The sequence below is a fragment of the Neurospora crassa genome, linkage group IV (assembly GCF_000182925.2).
Source record: "Neurospora crassa OR74A linkage group IV, whole genome shotgun sequence".
NCBI classification, from domain to species: Eukaryota; Fungi; Ascomycota; class Sordariomycetes; order Sordariales; family Sordariaceae; genus Neurospora; species Neurospora crassa.
Genome location: NC_026504.1, coordinates 2,976,538 through 2,998,461, shown reverse-complemented (window position 1 = coordinate 2,998,461; position 21,924 = coordinate 2,976,538). Strand labels below are relative to the sequence as shown.

Genomic DNA, 21,924 nt, shown 5'->3' with positions numbered 1-21,924 from the left:
TATAGAAATAGGTATACTATATTTACTAAATAATAAGGTTAAAAGTAGCGGTAATATCCTTATAATCCATTTTCGTATACGTACGAAGTACTTTGTAAATAATATGCTCCTTATATATAGTTAGTACTGCCTTCTTTTTTTAGGGGGACGGCTAAGAAGTAAAGAATAACTCGGCGGAGTTAATTAATGAAGTATTAGCGCCGGGCGAGGGTAATAATAAGGGGTTTTGCGGCGACGACGATAGCGGCGTACAAGTATTGTGGGTATTGTAGGTATATTATAGTTAAGGCGGGGTGGGACCTTCGAATTTAAGTAAGAATGACCGTAAACGAGGTACTAAGGATAATAGTTAGTAATAAATAATATATAATAATAATCTAGAAAATAGAAGTACTAATTAGGTATAGTTATAATAGTATATTATAGTAAGGTAAAAGGGAGAATCTCTAAATTGTACAGCGGGCTCCTTATTTCGGTACTGCACTCGCTATAGTTATAATTTAGCTCGCTAGTACAAATAAAGCTCTCTTTATTATTATAATCAGTATTACAATTCAATTTATAGTATTTATCCTTTTATCAAAAGGGGTTAAGAATCTAGGGGAGTTAGCGAGGTACTAGGATTAAGGATAATTAGTAAAATAGGTAAAAAGTAGGTGTAAGAGGGTAAAAGAGTAAATTTAAAAGAGTATAAGTAAAAGAGGGTTGTATGTAAAAGAGTAGATTTAAAAAAGAGGGTTGTATGTGATTGACTAATTAATTATTGGTGTTTGTTTGTGTACGGGCTAAGAAGTAGTATGTGTGTAAAGTAAATATTTACTTTAATATTTCAGATTTCGTTGATTCCAATTGAAATCTAGTATTTATACTACTTTTTAAATCTATTTAGTAATTTAGGTAATTTATATACTTCTAATTAAAATTGTAATTTTTAGAAAAATTGTTAATTTATTAGTTATTCTGGCGAGTGATCCTGAAATTTGATTGGTTGAATGTGACGGGACCGTTGGAAATGTCCTGTAAATGTGCTATAACTTTTCTAATTATAGAAGGTAATGAGGGGGTATTTTAGGTGATTCTAGTGATTCTGAGCTAGTATAAGGGGGATTGACAAGGTTGAGGTTTGTGTGTGGCCGCTTGAATCCCTCCTATCGACTCTTTCTCACCTTGAAATTAAGCGATTTCAGCCAATCAGAACGTGTAGATAGACCAGTCCCGCCTGCAGCCCCCCCTGTTACCCCCCTTATAAAAGGATGTGGGGCGTGTATGGCGCTAACAAACTTTTCAGGACTGATGTGTAGTAAAGTAGCTGATAAAATGATTGCCACTAAGCTGCATACATGTAGTACCTGTAGGGTTTCGTTAGCCAAAAACCGTGTCGACGCTAAAAATAATAACTTTGGTCAGCCAAAGAGATAGGAGTGTACTATGTAGACAGTCGAGATTGAAGTGGTATACATACGTCAACCATCAGGGCATTTGCCTGTATATACTGCCCCTGCCATGTCGCCCTGTGTGGTAGCATTGCATGCTGACATGCTTCCCTTTACTTCCGAAGCTATACCGAGTTTCACAACCCCACCCCAACATCTCCAGGCAACTGAATACCTCTACTCTGATCATGAACGTTCTTCCCGCTCCTAATCTTCGTACCCGGTGAAGTACATCGCTGGGCTTAAGTTGTCGGTTCGACCCTTCTGAACCTCTCGACCGAAATCATCGAGCGGTGATTATAAGGAAGTTGGAAGTCTCAGCTTGATACTAATCTCTCGTGACTCGATTTTGCAAAGTACCTGTTCCTGCATTGATTGGTGTTACACTCATGCCTCCACACAGGATTTGGCGTTATGCGCATCCATAGGTACGGGCGACCAGGCTCCGTGGACACTGCGATCGGAGATAACACCCGCATGTCAGCTACGTATAAGAATCGTAGAGCTCGTCGATCAGAGAAATTTCACGGACGTCGACAATAGCGATGAAAAGCGCCGCGAACACGTTTGGGAAATGGCTTTTTTTCCAGCATGGTGCTTGCATGCGCTCGTATCGATCAGAGTCTTCTCGCATGAGGGGATCCAAGATGCTCTGTGCGGCAAAGTGGTGGGACTCCCAGGAATTTGGCGGCACTCAAGAAGTGTCCGCGAATCGGGTCGCTACGTCGACGACCTCCACAAAAAGCCGCTTGATGATATCTTTTGAGGGATGCGACATGATATTGAGGTTCTCACTGGGGTTGAGCCTCCCAGACGAGAAAATCGAGGGCTTGGAACAGGATCTCGCATGTCCGTTCGCGCGGCAGAATGCTGCTGTTGCCGAATTCGCTGTAGTTACGCCAAAACATGCCATTCCGAGACAAAAGCCGATTTAAGCGCACAAGGCCAACCATTGTGAACTTCTACTTTGGTAACTGGCACCATTGGTGCTGTCACTCATTGTTCCCTAAGTCCAGCCCTCCCCATTGTCTCTTTTGGAATTTTTCGCATCCTGCCCGCTTCTGTCTTGAACCTGCAGTGGTGTTTTCAGCCCACTGGAGTCTTACTAGGAAATACAGTTAACACCTCACACTTGCACTGTGACCGACCTTGCTGTACAGTATCATGACAGGTGCCTGTCCTCGTTTCCCCTCTGGTACCCCAACCATAAGCCGTTATGTTTTTCGGTTTACTTCTACGAGCATTCGCATGCCTCCGTTGTCATCCCCGAAACTGAGCCTTAATTCTTCCAACGCACCTATAATGCCATGTCGCTCAACATGAATTGCACATGGTCAGAACGAACGACTCCACTCTGTAAGTGGAACTTTTGGCGATGGCCAAAACCCCTGCTGTGGCACTGTCCAGTTCCCCAATTGGGACATGAGAAAGGAGGTGATTGGTTCAGTTGCAGCTGGATCTTCTTGGCGAACGACGGTTCATCAGATGTCCTGGCAGGAGTAGATCAGAAAATGTTTCATGCCGGGCAATTATGACTGAAGGATTGCCGGGAATATCATCAAAAGGATCCCTTCGAGTATTCACTACGGAAAGGTACATAGAGGTAGTGATCTCGATTGAGGTTCTTGCAGTAGCTGGTTTGTTCCCCGTTGGTGGTTCCGGGTATGGGTTCGGATTGTAATATCCCACAACATATGGTACTTGAAGCGCACGCGTGGCTCTACTTGATCATCCATGAACACATCTTGTACATCGTCAATGGCGCTATCCCTCATTTATGATCACTATGCAGTTTATATTCGTGACTATGCTAGTCCCACGGGATGTAATGTAATGTTTTCCCTTGGACAACAACGGATCCTCGAATATTTGCAGCATTGCGCCCCCTTGGTGAATTATTACACCACCTGGACACTCCGCAATAACACCCTAATGTGAGCAAAAGAGAAGTACGAGAATTATTGTTAATCTAAACAAGATCAAAAACCTTTAGATGATGCGGGCTTTTGGTATGTTGGGTGCATGTAGTTGCCGGAAACAAGGTAGGGGAAATGGCGTTATCATTCCTCCATCGATATCGTTCAACCCTAACACCCCCCAGGTGCAACCCTTCTCATCTCTTCCAGCACCATCCTTTCGAGCATGAGTAATACCACTGTACATAATCATAAAATTTCCTTCGCTTTGTTTCCTCATCAATGTTCAAGTGAGGACATTACTGAAGGGGACCGCGATTGCTCTCAAGAAAGGCGGCAACAATGATGGAGAACAAGTTTAGGTAGATATCCCATGGGATGCATAGCAAGGGGACACAGAGTGGGTCAGCCTTTTGATGTACGGGTACGTCTGGGGGGGCTTGGGGGTGGGGTTGGAAAGGCTTGAGAATGTCCAGAAGAGTATATGGGGTTGGCGCATATGAGTCCGATACGAATTTGGTTCATGTTGACACGGTCGGCGGCGATTTCGGGTCGGACTCCAGCGGACACCATGTCGATGCCCGTAGTGGTATGGAAGATGATGGGGCAGGTAAGAGGCGTGTCGCGCTTGGCATGTTCGTAGGTGGAGAGGACATACGTCTGGATGGGCGGGAAAGAAGCGAAGTGGACTTCAACATCTGTATCCGGAAGTGTGAGAATGACGTAACTGGTGGCTAGGAGACGTTTTCTCGGCCGCGCTCCGAAGAGTAGGACACGTGTAGTGATCCGTGCCGCATCAGTTATTTTGGTTGTGATGGGTGCCATCAGTCAGTGACTTGAAATAAGGTATACATGAATTTTGTTACGATATAACCTTGGTGTCTCCAGTTCCAGGATCTCTGCTGATAACACCCCAGAAGGGGTCATAATTTTCATATTCAGAGTGTAGATGAGGTCTAGAACTCGTTGTATGTAACGGGGGACAACCTGGTATGTTGGGAACTGCAAAAATGGCAGTGAACCAACCGCTGCCATCGTCTGTTGAAGAGCTCATATATGAAAAATCTTGGTTCACGGGAATCTGACAGTCGAACCAAACAGATGCGGAGATGTGATCTGCCATCTATGCCACTTTCAAATCCTGTCTAAGATGTCGACAAGGCAGATCATCGTTGACCCTGCCGATGACGCTCAATTAGCCTGTGGTGGTCCCGGTCTCATCTTGTGGAGCTCTTTCATGCTCAGCGCACTTTCCATCGGCATTTGTCCAGGAATAGCGGTCTTCTTCACTGGTCGTGGAAAAAGTTTTGCAAGATCGATCCTGTCAACTTGACGAGTATGACGTTTGATTTTGTACTAGTTGGGAAGTAGACGAGCAGCTCTAACGTCGCAGTTTCTTCCTGTTTCGGGGTGGTTTTCTGGATGGGAAGGAACTGAAGTTATCGCGAAGGTTGGAAAGTGGAAGCTTCCCGCAGGTTTGTAATTCTGGCAGTCCATCGAAATTTCCTCAGACGGTCAGATGGATAGCATCGAGCACTCTGCAGCTGGTGGGGTAGGCAGCAAGCAATCACATGCAGCTGCGGACATAATGCTCTTTCTACTCCCCTTTTCTTTTTTTTCTTTTTCTTGACCAGAATACCAGCGTTCCGCAGCCTTAATTTCAAAACAAAACGCTGGTCGATAACTTCCTTCTTCCAATAGATCATGGTGTGGGAAGACTAAGGTACTTACCTACCTCTATGCTCCTGCAAGGGCATCTCAATGCCCGATTGACTCACCATCTGATGAACAGTTGGTAGGGATGTCCAGCCACAATTAACCAACTACTACTGCCTTCATCCTGCCCCAAATTGACAATGTCAAGGATTCCGACCATTAAAGCTGCAGGTTGGTTAATGGGGGAAAGGTGCGGGTCTCCTGCTACATCTTAGTCCGGGCTCCAAGCCGTACACCTCGAGAGTGTCATCGTATTAGGAGGTCTACAGACCCTACTGAAGCCGCACTTGGACGTTGGCGATACTTGCAACTTCCAAAACCAGGTTTTCGCCAGAATTCAGCTGGCTTGGATCAAGTGCAAGTGTCGGTAGGGTCTTGTGGCCCAAATTTTACAGCTGAAAATCCTATCGGCAGCCCGAGAGCGGCCTGTATGTAGCAGTGACATGTGTACGTGATCTGTAGAGATAGGTACCTTACCTAGGTAGTCATGTCAAACCTGGTGTCTTCCAGCTACCTCTGCGCGATCAATGCTCTATCACGGCTAATATCCTTCGCTCTGATACAGACAACACAAGGTGGTCGTGTAAGTTCTCGACTTCCTGGTCCATGAGATCTACCGTGGCGTAAAGTTTACCTCTCGGCCCGGAAGATGGGCCATCGAGAGTCTCCTCTGCAAGGCCATCGATACGGTAACTCACTTTGCAGCCCTTCTCTGGCCCAAATCTCTGCCAACTCCGTCACCGCAGTTGGCCTCTCCAGGCTTCGAGGAAGACTTCGATGCACTTGTGGACGAACAATTCTTTGTCGATAGAACACAGGAAAGCGTTAGGCTGAACCAACAGCTCGACCCCGACGTGTCCGCCGCTGTGTTCCTCGTAGTTGTCGAAGGCCATGAAAAGTTTTTATCAGCCAAGACATTAGCTACTTGCTCAGGGGACCGATACGCTCTTTGGCGACGGCTTGGTATGGTACGAGGTTAGGGTCCCGCTGGAGGTTCGGGTGGGCGAGTCGGAATTTCTGGAGATGACGATGATATTCCTCTTGGACGAAACTAGTAAAAATTCTCACAGTTAGTCATATAGATGGTACGCAATATTGTTGATGATGCACCAAATGCCTCTATGGGTGAGATCAGAGAGCGTGAAGTGTGTGATGCAAAGACCGCAAATTGAGAACTATCGGAACACGTCCCTGTTCTAGGAACGACCTGAGGTTCGTGCCAACCCCTAAATCAAGCACGTTCCTCCCAAGTTGCAGACATCGAACACGACAAAATCGTTGTGTTCCTACATAACATTATTCGATGAAAGGCCTTCGCTGGAAGTCCTGTGCCAATTATGGCATTGTTTTCCAAGCTCTCATGCAACTTACTCGTCAAGAATGCGAGCCTGGAGTCAGGCTCAATTCCCGCCCGGTCAAATGCCAGGTCAAACGGCGACTTATCGAGGTTGCCGACGCCATAATTTGCTTCGTCTGCGAGGTATCCCATGGCAGGTCTCGGCTTGACGGGCGTCCACAACAACGACTTCAATCTTTTCCAGAACGAAATCTCCCTGAACTGGCGGAAAATTCAAAGGCTAATTAGGACCGAGACATACCTCCCACGCAGGCTTCGGCCTTAACGATTGTTGAGGCGCACAAACGCTTTGTCGAATTTGTACCCGAGAACTTGGGCCCATAGGACCTTGCCTGACACTCGCTGCTCGCCTGAGTAGCTGCTATATATAACAGTGGCATTATCCTCGCGTTCCGCAAATGGTGAGTGCCTGGTATATTGTCCCTGTCATGTGGACGGATCGGTTTTCTTGTTTCGCTGTTCAGAAGTTGGAAGTAATGTGTACACTTCCACGTCTTGAATCAAAGCCCTAGAGCGAGTACTGCTCCAACACTCTACCCAGGATTCAACAGCTTCAAGGCTGTTCATCATGGACGAGTTGAACCCTGACGCCTATTTTGATCCTGATACACGAAGAATGTGAACCAGGTATATCAGAAGAAGGTATGGTTTTGAACACGGCTTTATTGTGTCCGCCTTGATCAGTTCGGTCAGACGTGACGTGATTCGCCATGTTCTTCTTTGGCTCCTATGATGGCCATTTGGATGGAAAGCTGGTCGTTGGGTTCTTGTTGCTCGCTGTGAACGAAAAATTGAGGAGAATTGTGATGTGTGAAGACATAATATTCAGCCTACAGATCCAGGGATCCCACAATAGTATAACACCATCTCAAGGAAAGTACCAGGTGGGAATGCTCCCGATTATCTTACCACACGGCAGATGACTAAGAATGCATAAATAAGCCGGCAACATGGCTGAACAACCAAACACGTTCGGGTACAATGCAAACAAATAAAACTAGAAGTGACATACTAAAGGATGTATGGAAATATCTTGGTAAATTCTTGCGATCGCTATGTAGGCAAAACATGTCGATTAGATAAACAGCTTAACTATCCCCCTCTCTGGCTCATACTCCAATGCTGTGCCCGACTTCCCGTGGAGGTTCTGGGACTTGAGTGTTATGGTGTTACCTGGAACAGATAGGTTGTATAGGTGGTTAAGATGCACGAAAGTTCAACACAGATAGTGTTGGCCAAGTATCTGAGTATGCGGAACCGATATTGGGCTGGTGATTCGACGCTCCGTGCTCCCGATACGAGGAAGTGACTAAATTACCGCGAGTGTCGAGCAGTGCCGTGGTTTGTTATTGAATAGAAGATCTGCGAATGCTTTTTAGAGTACTGTTTGGAGATGAACGGCCGAGAGGCTCGCAAGGTTTCGGATTCTTCTAATAGCGGGTTCGTGCGTGTCCTTCCAAGGCAGACACCAACTTGGGCTGGCTTTGACGGCCTGTTGTAGGCCAGTAAGACCTTCGATCAGCCTCGAAATTCGGTACGAGCCGACCATTATCGCTGAAGACGATTAGGGCCTGGCTAGCTATAGAGTATATCCGGAATATGGGTCAGACGACCGGCCAGCTAACGAAGTTGGCCCGGTGTTGATGCAGTATGACTGCAATGATGTCGGCAAACAGCACCCATGTAGAAAAAATGGTCCAGTTTTGGCATCAAGGCGGTCAACACTTTTTGAAGGAGAGGCGGTCACCAGGGTATAGTCTGTCTATTCAAAACCTCATCTTTTGCCCTAAGTTCAGGCAACCGGCGCATAGACGAACTCCTCGAGCTCCTTGTAAGCCGTCTCGAGATCCTATATTGTGTTAGCTCCTCATGGTACGCGGCGCCTTGAAATGAGCAAGCGACACGTACCTCGTTGACGATGATCTTGTCATGGACACCGGTCTTGCTGAAAGCGAGCTCGTTCTTGGCCTGAGCCAGTCTCTTGAGAATATCCTCCTCCTTATCAGTACCGCGGCCGCGGAGTCTCTTTTCCAGCTCCTCCTCTGATGGGGGAGCGATAAAGACGTAGCGGGCGGGGAAGCCAGAGGCCTGGATCTGCTTGACACCCTCCATCTCGATGTCGAGAACGACAACCTTGCCCTTGGCGGACTGTTCCTCGATGGTGGCCTTGCTGGTTCCGTAGAAGTTGCTGCCGAACTGCGCACTGTTATAGAGAGTTAGCCCCCATGCTCTCAAGTCGTGTCTCTGACCGGGCGCATTGTTGATTGCTGTCGTACCTCTCGACGAAACCGCCCTTGGCCTTCAGCTCCTCGAAAGCTTCCTTGGTGACATAGTGGTAGTCGACGCCATCCTTCTCGCCGGGTCTAGGGCCGCGGGTGGTATGCGACACGGAAAGAGTAAAAGTGTCGGGGTGTCTCTCGAAGAGGAGCTTGAAGAGGGTGCCCTTGCCGACGCCAGAGGGGCCGGAGATAACGACGGGGCGACGATCAGGAGGGAGAGCTGGCAGCGCGGCCGAGTCAGTATTGGGGGAGGATCATGGTGTCTCTAGAGTAACATAGCGGCAGAAAGGCATACTGGGAGCCATTGTGTGGATGAGACGCGTTCGAAGAATGGAGTTGACAAGACGGACTGGGCGCATGGCGGACATTCAGGAGCCAGACCGCGGGCGGTTTGAGTGCTAAAAGTTGGCATCCGTCAGGGTCGCAGCGCAGCGGCGGGGAGGGGTGCTGTCAGCCCCACTCCCTTCGGGTTTCTTCCCCGCCCCTGATTTGGTCTCCACCGTCCGCGACTGGCTGGACTGGTGGTCACAGCCCGACCTGACCTAAGGACCCTAACCCTCATATGTAGCTAGTGGAGATGGTGCGCTAACAGTTACCGCAGCAGTCTAAGGGACAATGCATTAAGCCTATAACTACATGTCGGTGCGCCAGTATTCCCATCCGCAAACAAGAGTAGATAACTATGACATCTGTTCCAACCTCCACGTAGGAACATCAATGGTTTATAGACAAAACTGGAATCATATGTTCATTCTTCCTTTGTCTCCTTGCCTTTGGCATCGTCTCCCGGCGCTGGGCCATACTGTGCGGGCGCAGTGGTCTCGTAGCACTCCCACTCCTCGGGCAACTCCATGACCGCTGATCGAGTGTAGATATGCTTGGGCTTCATTTCCTTCCAATCCAACCCAGATTCGATAACTCCTCCCTTGATAGCAACGACAGGTCGCATGTTACCATCAGGGAGCACGCCAGCATGGAAAACGCGTACTCCGCACTTGGGACAGAAGTAGCAGTGCATGGTGTTACCGCTCTCGGTTGGATGGGTGAAGATGGAGAGCTTCGACTCGAGATCGGCCGGTAGCGGAAACATTTGGCTTGTCGGGAAGTAGACCGAGGTACCGAAGAAGGAGGCTGACTGTTTTCGACATGATGTGCAATGGCAGCATGCTGTTCCGAGCGGCTTCGACGACGGCGTTTGGAACTTAATGTATCCGCATTCGCAGCTGACGGGCAGTCCCTTGTCCGCGTCGGCCATGGCTAAAATTTGAGATAATCTCGCAGTGGTTGGCGCTTGATTGGTTGATTCAGTGTCGAGGAACCGTGATATCGACACCTGCTTGAGGTTTGAGGAAGGGAAGGTTTCAAGATACAGAGAATGGGTAGAAGGCGGTTATTTACCTCCATGTCCCTCCTCCGATGACGGCCTTTGAGTCATCGGGGCGCCTTCTCATCACCCACCAAGCCACATCCGTCAATGGGACTCCCTCAACCCGCATTACTTGATCAAAGGCTGAAGTTGAACAGCCTTGTCATAAACACCGTGTTAAATTGCTATACTCTCTCTCATACTTTTGTCGTCCTCATATCGAAGTCTTCACGGATCAATCAAAGGGGTGATTACAGCGGATGACAACGACAACCATGTGGCCGAGTTCAAGCGGGAGTTCGGGTGGCCTAACCCAATACAAGGTTGATTGCTAATTCTGCGGGTCGACTCCCACCCCATCATAACGACATTCTAACCCATCTCATCTGCTTTTTCACCCCTGCACGGAATAAAGCCCAAGTTCGCCCTTTCAGAATTGATCCGAATATCTCCTTCTCCGTTAACACCAGCAATGAGGCTTTAATTCTGCTGTCGGTCAGGTCCGTTCTGTTTCTTTGCCCTCATACAGGTAACCACTGCCGGTGGTTTTCTGAACTGTAGCACATGAGGAGCCCGCCTACTATTGCCCTACATGTCAGCCTTGATTCCTCCAGTTTGCTCTTTCCCTGCCCCTAGAACGGCATGCATCAGGGCAATAACATTGGAGGACTATAGCTTTGGCCATTCTCCGCATACTACTTCCTACCTCTACCCTCGTCCCCCAAGTCATCTTACCACACTTTCCAATCACCATCAGAACCATCTATCTTTCCAGCCATCCAGTGCCCCCCCCCTAGTGAACTTTCCTCGCTCAGCTGGTTAAATCAACCTACATCGTCGCCACTCCTACCAACTTGCTGTTTCATTTGTGAAGAATTCATCTCACACTGCCACTCATCATGTCACAAGTGGAATTGGAGTTGCTAAGAAGCCATGGACGACCCATCACGGCAATTGCGGCTGTCACGGCGCTCTGACTCATATGCTTCCCCAGGCAAAGGTTACCGAATCAGATTTTGCAATTCACAACAACCGACTTGAACCAGCCCGCCCGGGAAAAGACTTTCACGGGCCTGCCTCTGGAATCGCGAAATACGATCTGGAAGAAAGTCTTGCTCAATGTTAACAATCATAACTTGTACAGACATCACGTCAATCCTCAAGCCCGCAGTTCGAGTGTCTTTGTGTATACACCACGGCACCGGCTCCGAAACAAACTTCCACCGGTTCCTGGCCTGTGTAATGTTACACGTGCAGCTGCCTTGAAACACCATGAGCGGGACTCCCCTCTATACGTAACGGCTCACCAACACTGCCGGGGGCAGCTCAAAGGCCGACCTTAGTTATCTAGATCAGCCCGACTTCTCGCTAGATATCTCCTAAATCCCGGCGCGAAAATTCGGCTAAGGCCTGTCCCTTTACTTAAATCGTAGGATCACAAGGAAGAAGAAATCATGCCACTAAGTTAAGTTGTCATCGACTTTACAGTCAGCTTTCACAGCCAGAGGAGTTGTCGACGGTTGACTTTGGGTTGCTCTCTCCAATCAAACAACACCAATTTCCTATGCGATGGAAAACGGTTGATTCGAGGGGAAAGTGATACAGCGAAGTGAATCAGGGTGCAAACCATCACCCAGGACCAACAGGAAGGCAACACCCGACAACACTTGCTGGGTATTAGGTTAAATGCTCAAGTGCCCTAAGCCACTGGCCTTTCACAGTCAACTGAAGACAACTCAGGCGCGAAAATATCACCATCGCATCAACGACTATCAGCATTGCTACCAACATGGATAGTTTACTGGATCAACAAGAGCCTCTTCTCAACGATACGGACCCATTTCTACGTGTTTACCGTTACGCGATCACTTTGCATCCCAGTCCGCTTTTGTCATCACGGTACACGATCGAACCTCCTCCAGCTAGCCCTAGAACGTCCAGTGACACGCCAACCAAGCAGACTCCGCTACCGCCGTCACTAGCGTCTAACGACTTTTCGAAGCAAACTCCAGGACAAACCGATGGCCATGAAGACAACAAGGCAGAATCACGAGTGCTTGTGCCTCGACGCGGCGCATCCAACATACCCGCAACGGCTCCACGGGCCGTGGTCAACACGCCACAGAGAACCGTCACAGTAACCCTGTATGCCGCCAACCACAAGCCATACGAAGTCCCCATCAAGTTCTACAACCAGCAAAGCACTAGGCATTCACGTCTCGAACAGATCTGGGCTGGTCAAATGCAAGGAGGGCCCGAACTCCTTTCGTGGATTGAGATCGTCCGTCACAAACTCTTCGCCCAAATTCCCGGCTTCGTTTTTGTACCCCAGGATCCTTTTCTCAGCCCCATAGAGACCGTCAACCTCCTGGGCGGCCTAACCGATCAACGCGATGATACGCAAGCACTCTCGCAGCTGACAGCCAAGTTTTTGCGAGAATACTTTGCGAATATGAGCATGGAAGACCGGCCGGTGTTGTACAGTCAAGCTCAGAAAACAGGAGACGGGGAAAAGCTCGTTGACTTCCACAAGGAGAGCCTCCACGATATCTTCTTCTCCATTCAAGTCCACAGAAGAAAAGGGAACAAGAACATCGTTGGCGACCACTTGAAGGGGCCACATCCGCTGGTGGCTAGAGCGGCAAAGGAGAAGTATATCCAAGAAGCGTGTTTTCCTATTCATCCACATGTGATGAAGAAGGTTGTTCAACATGTTGTTGAGGCGCGCAAAGCTTATCTTCTCAAGAAGCAGGATCAGGCTCAGACTCAGGCTCCACCACACGTCCAATCTCAATTAAAACGGTCTGGCTCAATGCGCACAATGAAAAGCTGCGTCTCATTGAAAGCAAACGATATGAACAACAACAGCATTCGCAGAATGAAAAGTCACGCCTCCCTCAAAGACAGTGAGTCTACCAACGTAGGCAACAATATCATCATTCCTTTACCTCCAATCCCCACAGAAGATTGGGGCTGCCGTGATCCCCATGCCTGGCTAGTCGGATGGGACTTGGAGATGGAGAGCTTGGCTTACATGCGTCGGAGCAGCGATTTTCCTCGCCTTGGCAAGGTTCAGGAACGCCAGCTTGTGTTGTACCAGTTCGCCAGGAGTGTTGATGAGTGGATGTGGCGTTTGGAACAGGCAGAGAAGAACGCTGGATGTGGACTTGGACTGACTGAACCGGAAAAGGTGAGGGCCTGTGAAATGGAGGACTTGAAGGATACGGAGGAGTTGTTGATTGAGCTTTGAGCCCTTGATGGGGCCGACAATGATCATCTGTTGATTAGGCTTACGTGATCCTGTTGGGTACGAATGATGGAATAAGCGTGGTTGAATTGGCTCTAATATCAATATGGGCTTGATTTTGCGATGTCTACTTCGTAAAGCATGTCTGGGAATGGTGGTTGTCCGATGGTGTTCACACGGCGCATTGACAGGAAGGTAATGCTGTCCATGATGAGCCGCGGCAATGAACTAATAGTGTTGTTGTAAAGGATAAATTAATGGAACCTTTATGAACGCTTCGTTTCATCAGATTGACATGATGCTGATGCGTGACGCTCGAGTGTCCCATGTCTTCAACATCGTGCAAGAAGACCTTCTGTGCCAAGAAATAGTGGGGAAGCTCAGGGAAAGGGCGTCCTGTCTTACAAATCGCGATCCCATGGGCGATCCACATCGCGAAGCGGTTACGACCACATTTATCAGCTTGTTACATCAGTCTCACACCGCAACAGTTATATAAACTCCTTCAGTTACACTTCTTACAATATCCATTCTATCTCATCAAGATCGCTCAAGTTCTCACTCCAGCTCACCTTGCGACGGTTTTCAACGCAAACACAACTTCACCATGTCTACTCAAACAAAGGAAGTCCAGCAGTGGCACACATTCGAAGATGGCTTCGACAACCTCACTCGTGGCACTGCACCCATGCCCACCCCCGGCCAGGATGAAGTGTTGGTCAAGATCAAGGCTGTTTCTCTTAACTACCGTGATACGGAGGGTATGTTGATCCTTCACTACTATCACCACCCATTCGCTCAAGTCCACCACACGGCCATAAGAACATAGCTAACGACCCCCCCGCAGTGACCAACGGCGAATACAACCACTACGAAGCCTACTCCAGGCGTACCACTCCCCTCGTCCCCTGCTCCGACGCCCTCGGCATTATCACCGCCGTAGGCCCCCTCGGCCCCGGCGCCTCTGAGTCCGCCTGGAAAGTAGGCGACCGCGTCCTCTCCACCTTCTGCCAATCCCACCTCACCGGCCAAATCACCGCCAAGGACCTGGCCTCGGCGCTCGGAAAGCCTCTCGACGGCGTGTTGCAGACCTACCGCGTATTTCCCTCCACCGGCCTCGTCCGGGTTCCCGAGTACCTGACCGACGAGGAGGCGAGTTGCCTGCCGATTGCCGCCGTGACAGCTTGGATGGCCATTTTCGGAATGGAGCCCTTTGGCACCTGGGCCACCAAGGCATCTGATGATGGGAAGAAGCCGTTGCAGGGCAAAACGGTGCTGCTGGAGGGAACGGGCGGCGTGGCTATTGCAGGACTGCAGATTGCCAAAGCGGCCGGGGCGCGGACCATCATCACGAGTTCGAGCGACGAGAAGCTGCGCAGGGCCAAGGAGGAGTTGGGCGCCGATCATGTGATTAACTACAAGACGACGCCCGACTGGGAGAAGAAGGTGATGGAGATTACGGGAGAGAACGACGGGGCGGATATCATTCTCGAGACGGGCGGGGCGGGAACGCTGTATAAGGCACTGGATTGCATTGCGTTTGGCGGGCTGATCTCTTGCATTGGGTATACGGCCGGTAAGGAAGACAGTGGGGAGGGGAGCAGGATGAATGTGAACGTGTTGGCGCTGAGGAGGACTGTGACGCTCAAGGGAATTATTAATGGTCCCAGGGACCGATTTGAGGAGATGTGCGAGTTCTATCAGAGGCATGAGATTAGGCCGGTGGTGGATAAGGTGTTTGAGTTTGAGGAGGGGAAGGAGGCGATCAAGTACTTGAGGAGTGGCAGTCATTTTGGTAAGGTGGTTGTTAAGGTCGAGTAGAAAAGGTCGATTGAGGGATGTTGTATCATAGCGATGTGAGGCTGCGAGAGGGCCCTAGGTGCCGAAAGAGTTCTGCATTAATTGCTGGGAATATGCCATTATTTTCGAATATCCAACTCTCAACGAGTCCGGACCAATGATCACTGACGACCCGTTCTTGCAGTACTATTTCTTATAGTTCGTGTACTTCGATGAGCCAGTCAAAGGCCGATAGCCCTCATCAGCCACGACTTTCTGTCTCCATCTTTTGGTCCACCCGTATTCTGCTCCTGGCTATCCTCGCTGCTTACAATGATTTTATCTCTCAGCTTTATGACATACGTGGTGCAGCCATCTCGCACTTCTTCGGCAAGTGTAGCCGTAAGAAATGTGGAGTCTGTTGCCCACGTTGCGGCAAGCATATCCTCTTTCTGATCTCGAAAGATTCCGTATTGACCTATACTGCCTACTATGCTTGACCTGACTTCCCTTGACCATTTGACAGGAGTATTCAGGCATTCAGCACGGTTCAAGACACGCTGCGATGGGGACCAGGGACAGATGGTATGTCTCTCTACAAAACACAGCCAGCTGCGCCCTTCATTCGTGACTCCGAAGGCAAGTATCACCGCAGAGGCAAAGCGCCTTGGATTCGGCTTCAACACATGACAGCCAACGAAAGGCTTGTAACCGACATGAAGAAACGCGGCGTGATCGTGATGCCACAAACGTTCAGGATGTGTGCCGCCAAGCTGGTATCCCAACCTTGTGTGTAGAAGCCCATCAAACGTGAATGACCTATCCAAAGCATGCCTGAGTGTAATGGACGACATCTCAGAGTCCATCTCCTCAGTGAGGTATTGAGACTGCTTCCGGACCCACGACAAACCCTTTCGGGCTTTGCAAACAAGCTCTTGTGGTCGAGCCCTCGCATACGAATCCTTACCAATGGCCGTCAAGTAGATGCACTCCCACTCGTCCTTGAAGTAGTCGGTACAATATAGTGCCATCAAGTAGAGGTTCGGGCCAGCAGACGCAAGATCGAGCTCAATTCGGAGGCCCTTGTTTGTCAAAGTGTATTCAGGGCCGTTCTTGAGAGCCACATCATCCTCAGTGTCTGCTGCACACCTGAAATCATCAGGCGAGGAGGCCAGTATACCGCGCCAACGTGTATTTTCCTGGGTCCGCCAGCAAAAGATGCTGACATCGTTGCTTCGCCGTATAATTTCCTCTTGCAGCCTTGTAAAGGCCTTCGGGCCCTCTCCGTATATTAGAGGCATGTTAATGTCAAAGATTCCCAGCAAAGAATAGGCCCTGTCTTCCAAACGCGTTGTTTGCCGGTCAGCCGCCCAACTCATTCTTTTGCCAACCGGAACAGTATACATTCTGGAAGGATCCAACAAGATTCCAATATCAATGCGAGTGATCTTGCTAAGTAGGCTTGCCAAATCCTCTTTCGTTCCCCTTTTCTTCCAGTCCTGGTCGTAGAACATGAGTCTGGAGGGAGCGATGAGTTCTTGAAGCGTCCATCCACGTTTGAACCAGCGGGATGTGTACATTGCGTGGTCAAGTTCAACTGCTTTGAGGTCGGAGAGGTAGACCAAGCAAATCTGCGACAAGCGATACCATTGGAACATGGAATTGATGGCCTCTGTGAGCTCTGCACTACTGGACTTGTCAATACAACACGTATCGACCCACGCATAGGCCAGTCCATGCTCGGCCGCAACTTCACATGCCTTTGCTACCTTGCGGGCGCCTTGAGAGGTCTGCTTCCCCAGGAGCTTTGCTTTGGCGTCGTGAAATGTGACCTCTCCAGTCTCCCATGTGTGCGAAAGAATGGCATACGCGGGTATGTCGGCGCCCACAAACTCCTCGAGCTCAAGGGTGCGTGTGTTGATCAACCACATGGTGATTGATGGGTAAGATTTGAAGTGAGAAGAAATGCCAGTCAGCTCGCCGTTGAGGTCGAAATTGAAACTCTGCAGAACGAGGGCACGCGTGGAAACTCTGGATGTTTTGGGGGCTCGTTGGGAGAATACTACCTGCATCCATAACAAGCCAGAGAGATCTGTCCAAGGAGATACCTTATCTAATCCGGCGGCAGCTGTGACTTTTGTAGGCGAGGTACCGCAGACAGGAGCAAGCAGGCGCTAGTTGATCCTGCGGCAGGCACCTTTCATGACTGCACGGCAGGCAGCTGAGCTGCACATAATAGGTGGATGTCCCTTCCATTCATCTCACTACCCTTACAGTATCCGCCACAAACACCTGCCCAGTGGTAGCGGGGTAGGTTACATGGAATGGAAGGTACGTGTACTGGAAGTTGGGTATCTGCAACTTCCACAACAGTCACAGTGACAAAAAGGGAAAACGAATTCACAATCAGTTGAACAAATTTTCGGGGTATCATTAACCAAGATCTGAAATGAATCATACAGTCATACACTTTCCTGCGCTAAATCAAACAAGATATCTGAACCCAATCTGTGGCTTCAGATCCGCACCTTCGCTCTTCAATCCCTCCACTCTCGCCGTCTGGTTGGCCACATCGTCGTGCACCTCCCATGCACTTTCCTCTCCATGCGCAAGCTTCTTGTTCTGGTCGACAAGCACCATGCGAATCACCCAGCAGCCGACAACCGTGACACCGAACATGGCCGTCACGATGCCGTAGCTCTTGCGGTAGCCGTTCTCCTTCAGGTCCCAGACGTACGATCCCGCGACGTTGCCAAGCTGGCTGAAAGCGTTGATCATGGCCAGAGCGACGGCACGCTTGGCAGGTGGGCGGGGGAACGAAGAGCTGATCCACGAGTAAAAGACGATGAAGCCAGCGTAAGAGCCAGCTTGCAGGAAGAGGGCAACGTATCTCGCCGCCTTGTTGAGGGTGGCCATGCTGATCACGAATCCGACAAGACCCATGCAGATGGGGCCGACAATGTGACCAAACTTTTCTTGCTTGCGATCTGAGTGCCAGGCGTTGATGAGTGAGAAGATGCAGGCAAAGACCCAGGGAGGGGCGCTGAGAAGAAGAGTGGGAACATATGCCAGGCCAAGAGTACCCGTGAGTGTAGGCTGTTTGTTGTGTTGTTAGCGATGAGCCGATGCATGCGTACAGAATACCATGATGAAAACTCACAAAGAAGGCGTTGAAACTCAAACCGGTGGTGTAGGCAGTGAAAGTCAGCATCATCAGGTAGACCTTCCAGTCTTTGACGACCATGATCAAGCCGTCAAAGGTCCCCATATCGGCCGAGTCGCTATCGGCTTCACCGACATCTTCGGTCATGCGCAACTGGGCGACCAAGAGTTCCTCCTCGGTGAACCCGCGGCTGTTGGTCGGCAAGTCGGGAAGGATGAAAGCCGCCATAACGGCGACGAACATGGTGGCGGCACCTTCGATATAGAACAGCCACCTCCAGGCCCTGTGACCCAGCACGCCGTCCATGTTGGACAAGACGCCAGCACCGACGAGAGAAGAGAAGGCATTCGAGATGAGATTGCCGCAGAAGAGAATGGCGTTGCGCTTGGTCAGCTCACGACGGGTGTACCACTTGCTGAGGATCAAGAGCGCTCCGGGCAGGAAGGCGGCTTCGACGAAGCCCAGCAGGAACCGGATGGCAACCATGCCACCAAAGCCCTTGGCCAGACCAGTCAACGTCGAAATGAGACCCCAAATCGCCATGACTGCCGAGATGTAGAGCGATGGCCGGGGAATTCGGTTGATGAACATGTTGGAAGGGATCTGCATGAGGATATATCCGACATAAAGAATGGAGAGACATGTCGCATATTGGGTATCGGTCAACTTGAGATCCTCCTGAAGACCCTTGAGACGGGCGGCACCAATGTTGTTTCGGTCGAGGTAGTTCCTACCAGGTCGTTAGTATGGTTTATTGGCTCCAAGGAGACTGAACAGAATCGAGTCACCTACAAGATATAGATGACAACAAAGTAGGAGCACCGAGCATCAAGCTTGCGGAGGAGAGACTTTTCGATACGAATGCGCTCCTCAGGGTCCATAGCGCGAACATTGAGATTGCCAGTGTTTGGTTGCTCATTGTGTGTATAGTTCTCGGATGCTTCGACCGCCGGCTTCTCGATTCCTGAGAGGGAATCACGGCCCCCGTGCCTGGCCATGCTGTATGTGTTGTAAGGGGGTGGATAGGCAAGATGACACAGAAACACCACGGACCCAGACCAGACAAAGCAGGAACAGGATGAGGAGAAAGGGTTGTCGGGATGGGGATGGCAGACGGGGCGCATTAAGTAGAGCACTAAGTGCACGAGATGGTTACTCGATCCTACCTCTACCCATGTCAGGTATCCATCCCAGCCTTCTTACACGACGGGACCTGAAGGCCTTGATGACGTCCCACTTTTTCTACCCCATCGATCACTCCCCCAACGTTTCCCCCATATCTTCCCCTCAAAATCACCCCCATACGAGTCCCACAAGTTAATCCACAAACCGCCGGTTCGTGGATATTGTGGGTTATTCCCCGCATTGCAAGGAACAGCAACGTTGAAGTCTAGGATGGATGGCTGGTGAAACCTGGCAACATGGCGAACTTTGATGCCTGCAAGTCACACAAGCTTTTCAGAGGTTTCCTACAGACCTGACATTGTCATTTCTCAATGGTATATACAGATGTGGTGCTATCGGATGTATGTCAGAGGGTGGACAACCAGTTACGGCCAGAACATGGACCACAAATCTGGATGAACAGCTCCATTGGAGGAATCCCCTAGGCGAGACCTGGAACAAGTTAAGACGGGAACGCCTCTTTGAAAGCGCCCCGAGGTATTCGGTGATGATAAAGTCTTGACAGGCTTGACAAGCTGCACTAACAGTTAACAAAAACATTTCATTTCTTGCGAAGTTGCGCCCGACTCTGCAGTAGCCCGCTTTCTTTTCGGCCCGGATTGAAGCGACCTGCATGCCCCACACGGCATTGAGGTTCTGCTTTGGGAATTGGGAGCGACATCAACGCGAACTGTTCGAAAACTTGGACAACCACAACGACTTGCCGCTGCCGGTGCCGCTTGCCAGACAACATTCTACCTAGGTCCCGACTCTGATACAGCTGACAATTTCTGGTCATCAGTTTCCTTCCACGGCAACCACCAACTTTTTTTTGGACTTGGGCATTTCCAGTAGGCGCCCCGACATCCCGACAAGTCCTACCTAGGTATTGCTCACAAGGTTTCACTCGCTTCCCTTGCGCCAGAAAATCTTGACCAGGTCTCGACTCTTCCGCCGACGCAGACATGTATCGATCCAACGGATCGCGCGGCATTTGCCTGCCGATTTTTCCGTCCTCACCTTTCTCGTCAAAACTCGCTTCCATCTTCTTTTTACCGTCGGAGGAGGTCTCCGCAATCGCGTGGTGCTGGACGATCAGGTGCAAACGTGGCCATCACGGTTGCAGTTCCTGCCGTGCAACCCTTCCTCTCGCGAGTACAGATACAATAGAATCCCTGAAACTACATGTATGTCAGACCTGAGGATTGTATGCACAACATGGCATATATGTGATGATGAATTTCGACACTTTTGTGTACAAAGAGCTCTAATATGTACGCGGGACCTATAGATAAGTGTGTACAGTGTACGTACCAGAAACTGTCCGAAATTAGTATACAGCATTGTATAGTCGTGGCTGGGAATCAACTCAGCCAGTCAGATCATATGTACTCACAGGCGTATATGCATTTCCTGGAGGTTGTAATTGCAGGGGTTTCAACTGTACGCAGTATGTATACATAGGTAAGGTAGGTACCAACACCATGCACACACTTTCGGCAGACCAACATCCTTGGAGGGCAGCACGCGATTCCGCTTCCCCCGAACGGAGCCTCAAGCTTGGCTGGTCTTGTCTGTCTTGGCATATGTCTCGTCAAACAACACCAACCTCAACACTCCACGATCTTTGGATACCCCCAAAATCCCTTCTGCTACCCACGGGGACGTCTTAGTCAAATATTCTCCGCGTATTTCCCAAAACTCAAATCAGTCGCATGGCCTAGCGCACAGATAAAGTTGCATGCCTGATCTGGGTCACCGTTCAACGTTGGGGGACCAGTCCCTGATGATCCCCTTTGACTGCGACTGTATGAAGTACCCGTTGGCGCTTTATCGACAGAAACAAAACAGAATCCGTCTCTAGCCGCGAGCTCGGCTATCTGGGCTGTACGGGAAGTCTATATTAGATCCTCCTGGCCCCCGGACAGGGTCCAACACATCTCGCAAACTCCCTCGGTCCGGGACTCATGCTTCACCGCCTGTAATAAACATTACTACGAAGCCGACATCTTCACAACACCTACATCCCCGAGGAGCTCACTATTCTAGGTTTTACGTACACCGTCCAAGGCTCTGCGAGGTACGTACTGGTATCGGAACTCACCAGAACCTCGGGCCGGCACACAAGACCCGGTCCTGGTTCGTCCAGCCCGTCCCGTCTCCTGGCCCTGTGGGTGCAGTTCACATCTCTCCAGGTGAATGATGGTTGTCTGTCAAAAGACGACCAGGGCGAGAAGTGTTTGGCAAATCTTGACTCAAGTTGGCACTATTTTTTTTTTCTTACACTAAAACCGCTCCACAGTGGGACGCACGTTGCCACGTCCTGGACGAATGTCGTCGGTCAGCCGTCGACGACGACAACAACCCCGGAATTTCATCGCTTTAGTTTCTTTTACGTTACGTGGGGGTCCTATGGAGTCCCCTAACGGGGAACTTTTCCCCAGTCTAACCCCCAATCTCCCAGTCATCCCCCCCGCCCCATTTCCCCATGGAGAGAGCCGCAA

The 21,924-nt window shown here is 49.9% G+C and overlaps 8 protein-coding genes across 8 annotated transcripts; 4 read left to right on the top strand and 4 right to left on the bottom strand.

Annotated features, from left to right (window-relative positions):
* Positions 1 to 2,080: 2,080 nt before the first annotated feature.
* NCU06298 (hypothetical protein) lies at positions 2,081 to 2,368 on the top strand (the record flags this gene model as incomplete). Its single annotated transcript, XM_957467.1, has 1 exon — positions 2,081 to 2,368. The coding sequence occupies one exon, from the start codon at positions 2,081 to 2,083 to the stop codon at positions 2,366 to 2,368; it is 288 nt and encodes a 95-aa protein (XP_962560.1).
* A 2,131-nt stretch (positions 2,369 to 4,499) lies between these two features.
* On the top strand, positions 4,500 to 6,528 carry NCU06299 (hypothetical protein; the record flags this gene model as incomplete). Its single annotated transcript, XM_957468.3, has 7 exons — positions 4,500 to 4,653; positions 5,051 to 5,072; positions 5,631 to 5,648; positions 5,715 to 6,033; positions 6,148 to 6,210; positions 6,266 to 6,277; positions 6,376 to 6,528. The coding sequence occupies 7 exons, from the start codon at positions 4,500 to 4,502 to the stop codon at positions 6,526 to 6,528; spliced, it is 741 nt and encodes a 246-aa protein (XP_962561.3).
* A 913-nt stretch (positions 6,529 to 7,441) lies between these two features.
* Positions 7,442 to 9,098, bottom strand: NCU06300 (guanylate kinase). The gene is made up of 4 exons (XM_957469.2): positions 8,997 to 9,098; positions 8,699 to 8,921; positions 8,331 to 8,625; positions 7,442 to 8,271 (listed from the first exon to the last, which is right to left on the bottom strand). The coding sequence occupies exons 1-4, from the start codon at positions 9,067 to 9,069 to the stop codon at positions 8,215 to 8,217; spliced, it is 648 nt and encodes a 215-aa protein (XP_962562.2). The 5' UTR covers positions 9,070 to 9,098; the 3' UTR covers positions 7,442 to 8,214.
* Positions 9,099 to 9,243: 145 nt separating this feature from the next.
* Positions 9,244 to 10,039, bottom strand: NCU06301 (hypothetical protein). Its single transcript, XM_957470.2, has one exon. The coding sequence runs from the start codon at positions 9,954 to 9,956 to the stop codon at positions 9,450 to 9,452; it is 507 nt and encodes a 168-aa protein (XP_962563.1). The 5' UTR covers positions 9,957 to 10,039; the 3' UTR covers positions 9,244 to 9,449.
* On the top strand, positions 9,959 to 13,598 carry ecd-1 (early conidial development-1). Its single transcript, XM_957471.2, has one exon. The coding sequence runs from the start codon at positions 11,857 to 11,859 to the stop codon at positions 13,315 to 13,317; it is 1,461 nt and encodes a 486-aa protein (XP_962564.2). The 5' UTR covers positions 9,959 to 11,856; the 3' UTR covers positions 13,318 to 13,598.
* Positions 13,599 to 13,771: 173 nt separating this feature from the next.
* On the top strand, positions 13,772 to 15,267 carry NCU06303 (alcohol dehydrogenase). The gene is made up of 2 exons (XM_957472.2): positions 13,772 to 14,075; positions 14,162 to 15,267. The coding sequence occupies exons 1-2, from the start codon at positions 13,922 to 13,924 to the stop codon at positions 15,133 to 15,135; spliced, it is 1,128 nt and encodes a 375-aa protein (XP_962565.1). The 5' UTR covers positions 13,772 to 13,921; the 3' UTR covers positions 15,136 to 15,267.
* Positions 15,268 to 15,335: 68 nt separating this feature from the next.
* Positions 15,336 to 17,221, bottom strand: NCU06304 (HET domain-containing protein; the record flags this gene model as incomplete). The annotated part of the gene is made up of 1 exon (XM_957473.3): positions 15,336 to 17,221. The coding sequence occupies exon 1, from the start codon at positions 17,163 to 17,165 to the stop codon at positions 15,336 to 15,338; it is 1,830 nt and encodes a 609-aa protein (XP_962566.3). The 5' UTR covers positions 17,166 to 17,221.
* Positions 17,222 to 17,492: 271 nt separating this feature from the next.
* NCU06305 (tartrate transporter) lies at positions 17,493 to 19,553 on the bottom strand. The gene is made up of 3 exons (XM_957474.2): positions 19,049 to 19,553; positions 18,254 to 18,986; positions 17,493 to 18,189 (listed from the first exon to the last, which is right to left on the bottom strand). Exons 1-3 carry the CDS (start codon positions 19,378 to 19,380, stop codon positions 17,578 to 17,580), a joined length of 1,677 nt encoding a protein of 558 aa, XP_962567.2. The 5' UTR covers positions 19,381 to 19,553; the 3' UTR covers positions 17,493 to 17,577.
* Positions 19,554 to 21,924: the final 2,371 nt, after the last annotated feature.